This window comes from Drosophila miranda, chromosome XR (assembly GCF_003369915.1).
Source record: "Drosophila miranda strain MSH22 chromosome XR, D.miranda_PacBio2.1, whole genome shotgun sequence".
NCBI lineage: Eukaryota > Metazoa > Arthropoda > Insecta > Diptera > Drosophilidae > Drosophila > Drosophila miranda.
In genome coordinates, this window is record NC_046674.1 from 17,760,594 (window position 1) to 17,774,103 (window position 13,510).

The following is a 13,510-nucleotide window of genomic DNA, read 5'->3' on the forward strand; positions in this document are numbered from 1 at the left end:
AAATAAAAACACGAAAAAAATCAAGAAAAATAAAATGGGATAAAATTAGACATAAAACGACAAAAAAACCAACAAAAAATAAGAGCATTAAATAAAGAAAAATAAAAACAAAATATATATAAATATATTTATTTATTCAAAAAAAATAAAATAGATAAAGAAACAAAGGAAAATAATAATAATAACAAGTCAATTTCATGCAAAAAAATCTTACACAAGCAAATGAGGAGTAAAAAATAACTAAAATAATTGTTAAAAAAAATCGACATCGAAAAGTTCCAAAGCCAAGGATTTAGATACCCTGGAAGATCAGTTTTGGCTAGTAAATGATTTATTTTTCAATTATTTGAGCAACATCTAAGATCTATCCACAGAAAAGGGTATACAAAAAGAGAAGAACAAAATCCCCTTAAAAAGTACAAGTTTTGTGAACTTTCTACAGTGGACTTCGATGACCACAACATCCCCCACATTTCCTTGCAAAAGGGCGGAGGAGAGCACGTCCCCAAACTAAAATCCCTTTTAAAAGGAGATGCCCCGCCCACCTTATAGTTTTCCATGCTTTATCCTCCCATTGATGGATGGGTGGAAGGATGGAGGGATGGGTGGGTGGTTGCAAGGATGTGGAAGTCCCTTTTACTTCAGAGAAACATAATATTTTTTTTTTAATAATATTTGAAAATGCTTTTAAGATAAAATATCAAATTTAAGTTTTTGCAAAAACAAAAACGTCTCAAGTGACCATTTTAGTACCCAGAATTTTGCTCTCATTTTTCCATGGAAATGTGATTGTTTTTCCCCCAAATTCGTGAAATGTAAAATTTGTACTGTGGGAAAAACCATTACATTTTTTGTAATCACATTTAATTTCCAATGAAAATTTCCCCAGAATACAACGTCGGAATGCTCTACTGCCCCCCTCATCCTTACCCCTGTTCCAGCCCCTAGCCCCAGCTGCAGCCGCAGCCGCAGAGCGTGGACTCTGATAACAATATCGAGGTTTAGTCAGGCCCCAACGGGCGATAACAGAAAGAAACAGAGAGAAAAAGTGACTACGTTTTCTCTTATCAGGAATTGCGGTACACAAAAATTATGTCAACTGTTTGAAAAAACACGAGCTATAGATATACATATCCCCACTCCTGCTCCACCACCGCCCCCCTCTCCCTCCCCGGCTTTTGCTGGCGATCAAGTGACGCAACTGAAAAACTTGTATTATGAAACATTCGGGGAAAATGAGTCAGCTGCGAGACACGGCACACACAGCACAGAAGCGAATGGAAATCACATTTTGCGAGAGTGGAGTGACTGTACTGAGTGTACGATCCAGAAGGGCTTAACCCTAGAGAGGTTTTAGAGGATTAATGGATGAGTAAGAGAAGGAATGCAAAGCTACCCAAAGGGAAGCTAATGGGGGAATATAAGCCGAAAAAAAACCTAAAGATTCACTAAAAATAATAGGTTTTCTTTGTTCTTTGAAGGTTCAATATAAAAGTGGCACAGAGTGTATAGAAATATCAGAAATTATACGTTTATTAGAGATCCAAAACATGTGAAGAAATCAAAGGACCCATTTTCCAGTAGTTTCTGTAGTAGTAGTAGATCTATGTTATATCCCGAGGTGGGTTAAGGCCTTTAGAGGGTTAAGAATGAGTGATAATGATACTCTTTTAACCCTGAGGTGATTTCTATGAAATGATTTTCCTTAAGGTTTCATATATGTCTAGCAATCATTTCTTCATTTTATCTCTACCTTTCTCCATCTCCATCACCCTCTCCCTCTCTCTTTATATCTTCTTTCCCCAATCCCAGCCCCATCCCCATCCCCACCCCACCTCCCGCCCCTTGCACTTGCAGCAGCAGCAGCTTCATTCAAAAATGATTGAAATTTTTGTTGCTGACTTTATTATTGTTGCTGTTTCTCTTCTCTTTTTTTGGCCACAAAACTGTGTTGTCAGGTGCTTTTTATGGCTTTTTTCTTCTGCTGGCCTTCCCCTTCCCCTCCCCCTCTCTCCCATCTTCCCTCTCCTCACTCTGTTGCCATCTCCCTCTTAAAGGTCAATTCGTTTGCGTTTGCTTTTGCTTTTGGAATGAGTCACATTTTCAATTTACACGAATACACATGCACACATGCACACACGCACACATGCACACACGCACAGATACTCCCAAATACAAATGCAAACACAGACAGGAGGACAGAAAGGAGGGGCAGCGGCAGAGGCAGCGGCAGAGGCAGGGGCAGGTGCTTCGTTAGATTAAGCTTCAGTTTGCTTTAGTTGTTAAATTTCATTGCTTCCAGCGGCCCAACAGCAACGCAGCCCCACAGCCCCACAGCCCCACAGCCGCCCCAGTCCAGTGTTGGGTTGTGTGTTGGACAGTGTAATTAACGTAGGCGTTTTGTTTGCACTCCGCCGGCGACCGGCGACCTGCAACCGGCAACCGGCGGCGACCGCTGCTCTGGGGACACATTTGTCTCGTGGCAACGTCGTCTGTCTTGCTCTCGCCCTGTCTCTGTCTGTCTGCTTGTCTGTCCCCCCCTTTTCTGTCCCTGCCTTTTGCACTATCTCTGGCTCTGGCTCTGGCTCTGGCCTGTGGCTCATGCGGCGTATGAGTGATAAAACATTTCGCATTAAACGCTCGCTCAGCCACAGGAACAGCCAAAAGAGGAGAAATAACACTGCAGCAGGTGCACCTTTCGGCGGGTTAAGAGATAGCGAATTTCGAAGGGTTAATCAGTTGCAACACGCAGATGTTTTGGAGGAGGAGGGTTAACCGAGTTGCAACAGCAGCAGCGGCCGGCATTTGGGGAGCCCCAGCGTGTGTTTGATTTCGTAGAGTGGCCATCAGCCTAACCCCCTCCCACCTTTTGAATGGGTTTTCGGTTTTCGGTTTGGGGAAATGAAGTCGTTTCGCATTTAGCTAATTGTTAATGGATTGGAACTGCAGCCGCAGGTGCAGTTGCAGTTGCAGTTGCATGGAGGAATAGTTGCACTGTGGATTTGGACCCTTGGGACCTCCCAAAAGGCAGAAAGTTCTCATTCTATAAAACGAGGCAAGTTATGTCTTGGCTTCAATTGCTTTTCCTTGCTTTTCGCCAAAAGTGTGATTGGAAAATCCCCTGGAGGCCTTTTCACCTCTCTAGTACGTCTTGCATGTGTGTGTTAGTGAGTGTGTGTTTGTGTGTGTTTCCCTCTAATTTCGCACTAAATGAAGACCCAATGAGTGGCACTTCCGACACCACACATCACTCCCACTCGCCATTAAGCCACCCCCCACCCCAGCGCCACTTTCCAGCGCCCATTCCCCTCTCAGATGTTGATAGAGTGACCACAAAACCACTTAGAGAAAGAGAGCAGGAGACGGGTGGGTGGAGAGAGAGGGAGGGGCGATGCCAGCAGAAAATGTTGGTTTTGTTCTGGATGTTGGCTTTTAGCAGAAGTTTTCCTTTTCTGTAAGCCCCCCGCCCACCCCCTATACATATATGGGGGGTTCTTCTTCACTTCCGGTCGGACAGAGACAGAGAGGGAGAGAGCAAGAGCGAGGGAGATGGAGGAGACTCACTTGAGGGACAAGAAGTGTCAAGAAATCGTCTTTGCTTTCTTTTTTGTCAGCTTGCAAATTAAATTTAAATACCCGCATGATTCTTACACACAAAAGAGAGACCGAGAGGGGGAGAGCGAGAGAGAGGGTGGGGGGGGGAGGAGTGGCACTGTATCTTTTACATTGGGGGGAGGAGGAGGAGGGACACAAAGCGCGTGTGTTTTTGTGTCTTTTGTCATCTTTTCGGGGTCTCTCTCTCTGTGTGCCTTTCTCTCTTGTTCTCTGTCTCTCTTTCTCTCATTGTATCTGTGTGTGATTGACACTTGTATGCGTGTGTGTGTGTGTGTGTGTGTGTGTGTGTGGAGTACTCTTCACTATTCTCTGTGTGTGTGCGTGCTCTCATCCATCTTCTAGGCCTCTCTCTCACTTCTCTACCCCTCTCTCCTGTCTCTGTCTCTTTCTCTCTTTCTCTGTCTCGTGTTTAAGTTAAGTGTTACTTCCGCTACACACACACACACACACACACACACACACACACACACACACACACACACACACACATTCGCAGAGATTCAAAGTATTCATTGTGTCGAGACTCGTTTCATTCATTATTTATGGATGGGGAGCGACAGAGAAGTGTGTAGAGAAAGAGAGAAGCATAACAGAGAAGAGAATGGGGTGCGGTGCGGTGGGGTGGGATATAGAGTGTTTGTTGTCATTCTTCCTCATACTCGGCTGTACGTCGGCTTTTGGCATCCAGACTTGAGGCTTAATTCAATTTAAATGCGGCGGCATATTTCTGTTTAATTGCGTGACAGAGTGATAGGAGAGGGGCGAGGGGGGATTGTAAATAGAGAGGGGAGTGTAAGAAAGAGCGAAGTGTGAAGTGGGGAGCATTTCTTGGACACTCGCTTCCGATCACGTTCTTTGGCAATACTTTATACAATATATATCGTATACGATATGATTTATTATTTGCCAATGCCTTTGCCCATTGCTTTGCTTCTTTTACCTTTCTTCCCCCCCCCCCCCATCCTCTTATTGTTCTCTTCCTTCTGGTTTCCTATTCCTATTATATCTGGATATATGTCTGGAAATGAAGGAATGGTTCATTTGCGACTGGTTCTAAATTTTTATGTAATTTCTCGCTTGTTTTTGAGTCATCTTCAAGTGCCAGAAACTACAGAAACTGTAAATCTGTCTCTGTGAAATTCAAGGAATTTCTTGAAAATATTCCAAATAAATTCTAACTAATTTCCAGGAAAATCTTGAGCGTCGAAGATCTTTCTATTACGAATTTTCCTGTAACGCGTTGTCCTGAGTTTCTGGGAAATATCATCTGAAATGTTGATGCGGTTCGGGTTCTGGGAAGTCGCTTCTCTCTCCCCCCCCGCATTGCTAATGAAGTTTTTGCTTTCCTGCAAACGAACTTTGGCTTTAGATTAGAAAATTTTCATCGGAATTGATGGAAAAACATGGATTATATAAGCAGTGCCCCTCCGCCTCAACCCGTTACCCCTTTAGGGGTCACAGCAGCAGCGGCAGCAGCAGCAGAACTCATCATCAGCTTTCGCTGTCTCTGTCTCTGCCTCTCTCTCCATTAATATTCCATTTCCGTGCTAAAAGCTTCAATTAAAATCTTATTTACTTGCATTTTACCTCAGAAGGAAGTGCTCTTTCGGGAAGGGGGGGGAGGGTCCTAGGGAGGGGTCCAACAGGAGATGGACAACAAGCAACACAACAACTATCCAACTAATATCCCTCTCTCGCTCAATCATACACTCAATTAATGCTAAAATGTATTCTGCCAACCAGACGGAACAGAAAGACAGAGAAGTGCTTTGGGGAGAGTTAAACAGAGAGATAGAGAGAGGGGGAGGGAGAGCGAGAGGGGGAGACCTGGAGACGAGCGACGACTGTCCATCGAAGGCACCAGACAAGGCGGAGGCCAGCCTCACCGCATTTAACCCCACCCCACGCCACCCCCTCGTGCTTTCTGTCTCTCTCTGTTTATCTCTCTTTCTGCTTCTATCTCTCCGCCTGTCTGTCTGTTGGTCAGCTCTCCCCCCCGTCCCTCAGCAGACCATTCCATAGAACATTTTGTGTCTGCGACCGACGACTAATCGCACTAAAATGCTTTTAGTGTTTTATTTAGCGATAAATTTCACTCTTTTTTGTGCTGCCCTCTCTCTCGCTATCTCTTTCTCTCCCTCTGTTTTATCGAAGCATTTCGATTGCTATTTCTGGGAAATATTTGCGAGTGTTCCAAGTAAGTTTTGCCTGCTGCTGCCTGCTGCAATCAGTGCAAATATTTCCTCAGGCTAACATTCGAAAGGTTTGAAAGTGTGATTCATGTGCTTCGAATGATTATTGTATTCGATGGGGGGGGCACAGGCACCCACTTATCGTCGAAAGTTGGAGGTTCTGTTTGGGGGCGGGTGTGATATGTTTGTGGCAATGAAAGTATCCGATGAATGATAAACAATAGCTGTAGGACTCTTCAAAATATAGGGATCTTTGCTCCTCCTCAAAGTGGAGGTCTCTTAGGTATCTTTTACTGCTACACTTCCTCTATCTTCCACTCCTCTCTCGCTAAATTGAGTTCTGTTCTTTAATTCAATAAAATTTTTGCATTTTATTGTGGGGCTCAAGAGTCGCCAAGTGACGGACAATCATCGAGTCGCGCGAGTCTCGAGTCCCCTATTCACCCCCCACCCACACACACACGTCTCCCTACCAGCATTCAAGCACCCACCCACCCATCCATCCACTTGAGAGATCAGTCCTTCCGCAGGGGCTGTAGCAGTATTTTGTATCTTTGTATCTGTTTCTCCATCTGCTGCCGCTGCTGCTGGTGCTGCTCATGTGAGAGTATCTGGCGGTGACATGAGATTTCAACTGTGAACTCGGATTACAAGTCTCTTCCCCCCACCCCCCAGTGGCTGCCACATTTCAATATCAGACATGACTTTTCCCATCTGTCAGATACTGTTTTTTTCCTTCTCTCTCTTTCTACCCGTATGTCTAGTATCTGTGAGTATCTGTGTGAAGCAACAAAATGTTGCTTTGCGGTTAAGTTGGGGATTGTGCAACTCCCTGCACCCACCAGGGGGGCATGGAATAAGAAAACGATGGAATTTCCAGGGTATCCAACATTTGTGGACGGGGGGTTTCCTCGATTTAGATATATTTTGCATAAAATATTAGAATGGGGCAGGAAAACGATGAAAATTCTCATAAAATTTAATCTAAATATTGAAGTCGTCTTAGATACTCTCCAATTTTGGATGCATTCTTTGGATATTTCATCTAAAGAATACAATTCCAAAGCAAAATAAACAATTTTCTAAGCAATTTTCGTGAATATTCTCGGAGCAGAGTTTTCTTTAATCTTGTGGCAATTGTTTAGATAATTTATCTCTGCTGCTGCCCCATCCTCCTGCTGCCTCTCCCTGTCTCTGGCATTGCCTCATGGCACGTGCTCATTCCGTCAACGAATCCCAGATAAAGCCCAAAAAATATAATAGAAAAAAGCCCAAACCGCTCCAAACTTTTGCCGAATCACGTAGAACAAACAGAGAACCAGAGAGACGGAGAAACGGAGAAGCGTATAAACCTTTTTGCTTGATTGAAAGTCTTTTGCAATCAGAGAGAGGCAAAGGGAGGTCGTCTGATGAGAGGAATCTCTCTCTGTATTCGGATTAAATCTCCGTCCCTCTCTCTCTCTCTCTCTCTCTCTCTCTCCCTCTCAGAAATTATGCAAATTGTATGTAGAGCAAAAATGGCTTAAATATTCTACACGAAATGTTGTCAACACTTTTTCCCCCTGGGTCGCGCAATTTATTTATATTCTCATTAAGCCAACAAATATTCCAAGAATAAACTGCCAAACAATGCGAAATTCGTTTTATAAATAAAACAAAACACATTGCAAGGCAATGAACATTCACGAATGTGCAAAGAAATGCACTAAAATCGCCATGAAAATGTGCGCAAAAGCCAGTCTCTGGTTAAACATTAAACACTTGCTGTTCAAGTTAATGTTAAATCAATCAGGTGGGTGGCCAGCAGCGATAACAAAAACCGAAGTTGAGTCAATGGAAAAATAGCAAAAATTATATGGAAAAATCTGCATAATTTTTAGCAGAAAAATGGAAAACTGGCACACATTCTGTCATTTATTTATAAATGAACTTGGATTGCAATCAAAAGAGAGGGGGGGGAGGGAGGGCCTTCTCCATTTTATGGGTGGATCGCTGCACATTGCATTGGCGGATGGGGGGGATTGGAAATATTCTTGGAAATAGATTCATAAACTCATTCACATTCCCATGATAAGATTTCAAAAGCCTAACAATTAAGCACCGTTGTGTGTGTTTCTTTATCAATCATGATCAACGATCAGATCATAAAAGTCTGGCAAACAGAGCCTTAATTTCCCAGCTGAAGGTCAGAGGATGAATGAACTTTTTTCGCTTGGTGGAAATGGAAACAAAGGAAAAATGGAAATCTCTGAAGAGAGCGGAGACCTCTGGGCTACCCATCGATTGAATGGCCTGCAAATATTTCGGCCTCTTACGGGTGGAAATATTTCATAAATTCTTGCCTTGTTTTCCACTAATTTTGGGGGGAGAAAAATTCCACCTGCCGCTGTGGCAGATGATACGAAAATTCTTGGGAAAGCTCTCCATCTCTCACTCTCTTGTTGTCTCTGTCTCTGCTTTCATTGGCATGTGGAGCCCTCGGAAGCCCTGACTTTTACCACCTGCCACCTCTGCAGCATGACTTGCGTCAATTATTTGGTGGGAAATGGTAAACCCTCCTCTCGGATGGGATGACGGTTAGCATTTTCTCGTCTCTCTTGCTCTCTCTCTCTCTCTGGCGTTCGAATGAATATCCATCCATCCATCGTATCTTTCAGTTTCCTGCCGGGTTTTCCTCCGCTTTCTCCTTTTTCCTGCTCCCTTGTCCGCCTCCTCGTCCTTCTGCTACGCATTTAATTTATATAAGTCACGTGAGAGGCATTTTTATGTGGCTTTTCCTTCCACCCTTGCAATCAGATGGAAAATTTTGGGATTAAGGCCTCCTCTCCTTCCCCCTTCGCCCCTCCACCTTCCGCTGCTTTGCTTTTTGCTTTTTGCTCTTTGATTTGATGGCTTCTCATCCTGGGCTCTCTGGAAGAGGAGTTGCCCTCGCCGTTAAGCAGTCACGAACGTGGGGCTCCCCCCCCCCCCCCCCCCCTCCCATGTCCAGGCTTTTGAGCCACATTCCTTTCCTCTGGTTAACCAAATTTGACGGACAGATCTGAGCCCTGGAGCACTCGGACAAATACTCTTAATAAATGTCCCACTAAATCTCATGATGGAGTGGATTTATTTCTGAGACTGATTCTGATTTACCGACTGGGAAATATTACTCGTATTATGAGTGCACTCAACCCCACCCACCGGCCGGCCACTCACGAGAGACGACAAAAAGAGCAAAGACTTAAATGAATTATATTTTATGCGAGTATGTGGCTGTGGCTGTGACTGTGGCGACATCCATAAATCAAACCCAAAGTCCATTTGTATTTCGCACTTCGGTTTCTGTTTCTGGCGGCGGCGGCGGCGGCACGTGACTCGTCGACGATCCGCGCGCGAGAGACCCCCCAAACGACGGATGGTTAGATCTTCGTTCTCCGGTTCTGTTTCTGAGAATCTTTTCGTTATGACTTTTTAATGGAGATGTTAACATGAGGCTCGAGAGTGAAGGCCAGAGACTGCTGATGGGAGAGGGGGATGGGTATGATGGGGAGGTTGGAAATGGATCGAAATCACACCTTGGGGTTTTCAGTTTCCTAATTCTTTGAATAGTGATTTCTCTTGGGGTTTTATTTTGATTTTTAGTGGCAGTGAAGCCAGTGTGGCCATGGAGGGGAATGTAGAATGTGGAATGTAGAAGGAAATGTAGAGTAGTTTGGGTAATGCAAAAGGAATGTAGATTCCCATGTAGAAGATATTGTAGAAAGGAATGAAGAGAAGGAAATGTAGACTCGAATGTAGAAAGTAGTATGGCATGTAGAATCCAATGTAGAGGGGGAGATATGTATGTAGAATGACAGATCTACATGTCTCAGGGATGGGAATGGGATTGAGATAGAATTTTCGAATGAATCAATTTTCTTCTAGTTCCACTCATCAAAAGTATTTAGATCGGAACCTTGTGGCTATCCTTTATAAAGAGCCTCCACTGTACTTGCATTGTCAACTGTATCTGTATCTGTCATTTGCTTCAATCTTTCGATGAATGGAGGTTTATTGTGAAATTCCATTGATATTCCCTTGGGCTCTTGCCTCAAAGATTTCCACTGATTCCGTTCCCTCTCTCTCTCTCGCTCTCTCTATCTCTCTGTCTCTGTTTACCTGACTCTACACTTGACCCCTTTGACCCCTTTTAAGTGGAAAATTCTTGGGGCACTAGAGCTTTTCGCTCTAGACAGAACAGACAAATAAATGCCCCCCCCCGTCGGCTGTCGGTCGTCTGTCAATCTTCATAATCGATATCTGAAAAAGACATCAGAGACCCTGCCCCAACCCCTCCACAGACCCCTCCTCGGACCCATATCAGAATAGTTGTTGCCAAAACCTTTCCATGGGCTCGTATCTCCGGCCTGAGACATTTCCCATGGCTCTGCCTTTTCCCCCCGGCTCTCCTCTTTCGCCTATAGCCCCTCAAGGAGCCCCCTGATCCCCCCCCCTGTCCTCATAGCCCATGAACATTTGTCTAATCTCCTAAAAAAACGACAAAAAAAAAGGAAGAAGGAGAAAGAAACGAAATGACGGGCCATAAGTTTTGAGGCCATTAACAATTGCGTGTTCCTCCGCCATCGACATCGTCATCGAAGACGACATCGTTTCTCGTTTGTCGTCCTGCCATTTGTCCTTCCTTTCGCCATCCCCTCGTCCTCGCATCGTCCTACCATTTGGCTGCGAGGCAATCAAAAAGTTGCGCTTATGCCATTAAAATGGTATTTTTAGTTTTTTGTTTCGCTTTCGGGGGTTTCCACCTCCACCGCCACCACCTCCTCCCTCCTCCCTCCTTTTCCTGCTCTTCCTAGGGGCTTGCACGAGTACCTCCTACCTCCCCCCCACACTACCTTCCGCCTCGTGGCAATGCAATAAATAAGTAAACAAATTAAATGCGCATAAATAATCGTCCAAAGAGACAGGCGAGGGGTTAACGTTAACACATCCAAAAAACTATCATCGTGTGCTAATGTGTGCTGCTTATACGGAGTGGTATAGTAGGAGAAAGAGGGGAAAGGAGCAGGGAGGGAGCGGTGGAACACTTGGCCAAAGTCTCAGGGCACACGTGTCTCGGCCACACACGAAAAGCGGAAGAGGAAGGCACAGAAGGAACTGGCCAGACGAAGACCCATCGAAGAACCGAAGACAAAGAATTGATCGAAGATAAAGCGAAAGAGAAGAGAGTGTGAAGAGTGGGGAGAGAGAGGGAGAGAGAGTGAGAGACACAACTTTCGAATTTGCGCGCAGAAATTCGTAGCGTGAAATTTTTTGCAAATGACGCAATTTTTTGCAAAAAAAAAAAATACACAAAAAAGCACTAAAAAAAAAAAGAAGCGAGCGAATAGCAACAATAAAAAAAAGCAAAGCCAATGGGGAATGGTGAACGCGGGGGAAATGGGGATAAAAATTAAATAAAATAAAAAGCAGAAAAACAAAACCGACACCCAACTTGTCGTTTGGCCGATTTTGGCGTGACACACATAAAAAAAAGAAGAGACATATAGCAGTGTGTGTGTGTGTGTGTGTGTGTGTGTATCTGTCTGGGGTTTCATGTGTAGTTTATGCGATGATTTGCCGGTTCGTTGTCCGTCGTTCCGTTCGTTGCTGTGCTGTGCATAAAATTATTAGAACGATATAATTTCATTATCAGACAGAGAGGCAGGCACACAGGCCACAGACAGGGCACGACAAGAGAGCAAGAGCCACAAGAAGAGGGGGAAAGGGGAAGGGGGTAGAGAGAGACAGAGGCAGAGGCAACCGAATGCTAAGAATGCGCGGAAAGTTCATTGGCACACAACAGGGCGTATGAGTGTTTTTCGCTTCTTTCTTCGAGTGTGCGTGTGTGTATGTGTGTGTGTGTGTGTGATTTTCGCTGACTTTGCGAGACTTGCAATTTACTGGCGGAATTTATTATTTAATTATGTTTTTACATGCGCCACAGAGACAGGGAAAGAGAGAGAATTTTCTTTGTATTTAGGGTTAAACTGTACTTGAAATGTATCTCATGGATGTGATTTAAACGGGGGATGCGGAAATCAAGGAGCTACTGTCGTTACTGGCTGGAAGGACTATGCTCTCCAACGGAGTAGCATCGCCAGTGGCTTTTCTCCAGCCACTGGAAATCTCATTTTGTATCCATGTTGCATTCAACTTCAATGCAAACTAAATTCAATTACAAATTTAAATTTTTTTTTTGTGTTTTTTTTTTTTTTTTTTTTAATTTGACCCACAAACGGGCCGCAATGGCCGCTGGCTGACATGAGCATTGACCATTGACCATTGGAGAATGGGAGAATGAGATTGAGAATGTTTTCGCTTGTTTGAAATCAGTTTTTTTTTCTTTCTGGATCAATTAGAGAGCCAGACTCCGTCGCCCCGTTCTACCCAAGCACCTTCCCCCCTACCCACCCCCCCCTTGGAGGCTGGATGCAAATGGATTTGTGGTTGGGTGCAAAAAAGCGAAAAAAAAGGTCACCCTTTAACCCTTTTTTCGCTTGATTTTCGGTTTAGCATTTGAACTTTTCCTCTGCTTTTCTTCTACTTTTCCTCCATGTTACCCCCTTCCCTCATGCCTGCCTGTTTGTGCCCGCGATGGCTTTGCATATTTCAGCGTTTTCGCTCGAATAAAATAATGTTTTTTGGCAAATTTTCAAAAAATGTATCTCAATGGCAGAGCATTCTTATGGAATGGAATGGTATGGAATGGAAAGCCTTTTGTTTGTTGCATACAAATTTTATAGATTTTCAACGCCTTCCTTCGAGTGCCAAAATATCCTGCACCCGAGTCCTGGCAGGGAGCAGCCATCTAGCATCTGCCGTCTCTCTCTGGCGCACATGTGTGGCATTTTAAGTGAAAAACGCCATCGTCATGGCTGTCGTCAACATGCCAATGTCTCTCTATGTCTCCCTCTTGGGGCATGCATCCTACTGCCACCTATCCCTCTCCCCGCCACCACCTATCCGTAGCCGTATCCCCGTATCCGTATCTATTGTGTGAGCCAGAGAGCCAGAAGCCAGCAGCCAGCAGCCAGCATTCAATAACTTCGAATGGCAGCTATTTTCAGATGGAATTTCAATAAAAATACTTTTGCTTACGAGGAAAAGAGTCTTTCTTTAGCCATCGTCAGGCACAGATTATGGCAAGGGAAACGCACGTACAATGGGGAGTATCCCCAGAGTATTCCTTGACCATACTTATCAGATACTTATATACATTTATACATATATATATACATACTTGTATAGACTCGTTCTCATGTGCTCTCTTTTATTGTTCGCTTTTTTTGCAGTACGGCCAGCGTGTGCCAACGGCAGCTTCACCGAGTAACACCAATTCGAGCAGCTCCTCGAACACCGGCTCCCAGAGCGGCACACTGAGCACCAGCCTGAGCAACACGACGAACACCAACACGAACATGGGTCCCAACGGCACCGTTCAGAATCAGAACCAACAGGGCGGCGAGCAGTTGTCGAAGACAAATCTCTATATACGCGGACTGCAGCAAGGCACAACCGACAAGGATCTAGTTAATATGTGTGCACAGTGAGTACACAGATACACAGACGGGGGGGGTAAACCCTCCCCCCGCCACCCGCTTACCCTCTAAAAAGAAGCCCCTTCAAATCAGATATGAATGCAATCAAGCATCCTGCATCCAGCATACTGCTGGCTCTCTGTC

General features: G+C 44.6%; 1 protein-coding gene across 17 annotated transcripts in view; it reads left to right on the forward strand.

Moving 5' to 3' along the window:
- Window positions 1-13,510, forward strand: part of LOC108151727 (protein alan shepard) — a 158,625-nt gene that overhangs the window by 130,354 nt on the left and 14,761 nt on the right. For all 17 annotated transcript variants that reach the window (XR_001774753.2, XM_017280516.2, XM_017280509.2 and 14 more), the window contains one exon: window positions 13,121-13,374. Coding sequence is in view for 16 of the 17 variants with exons in the window: in XM_017280516.2 (XP_017136005.2) it covers window positions 13,121-13,374 (254 nt within the window). In the remaining variant the exon portion in view is untranslated. The remainder of the gene's footprint in view (window positions 1-13,120; window positions 13,375-13,510) is intronic.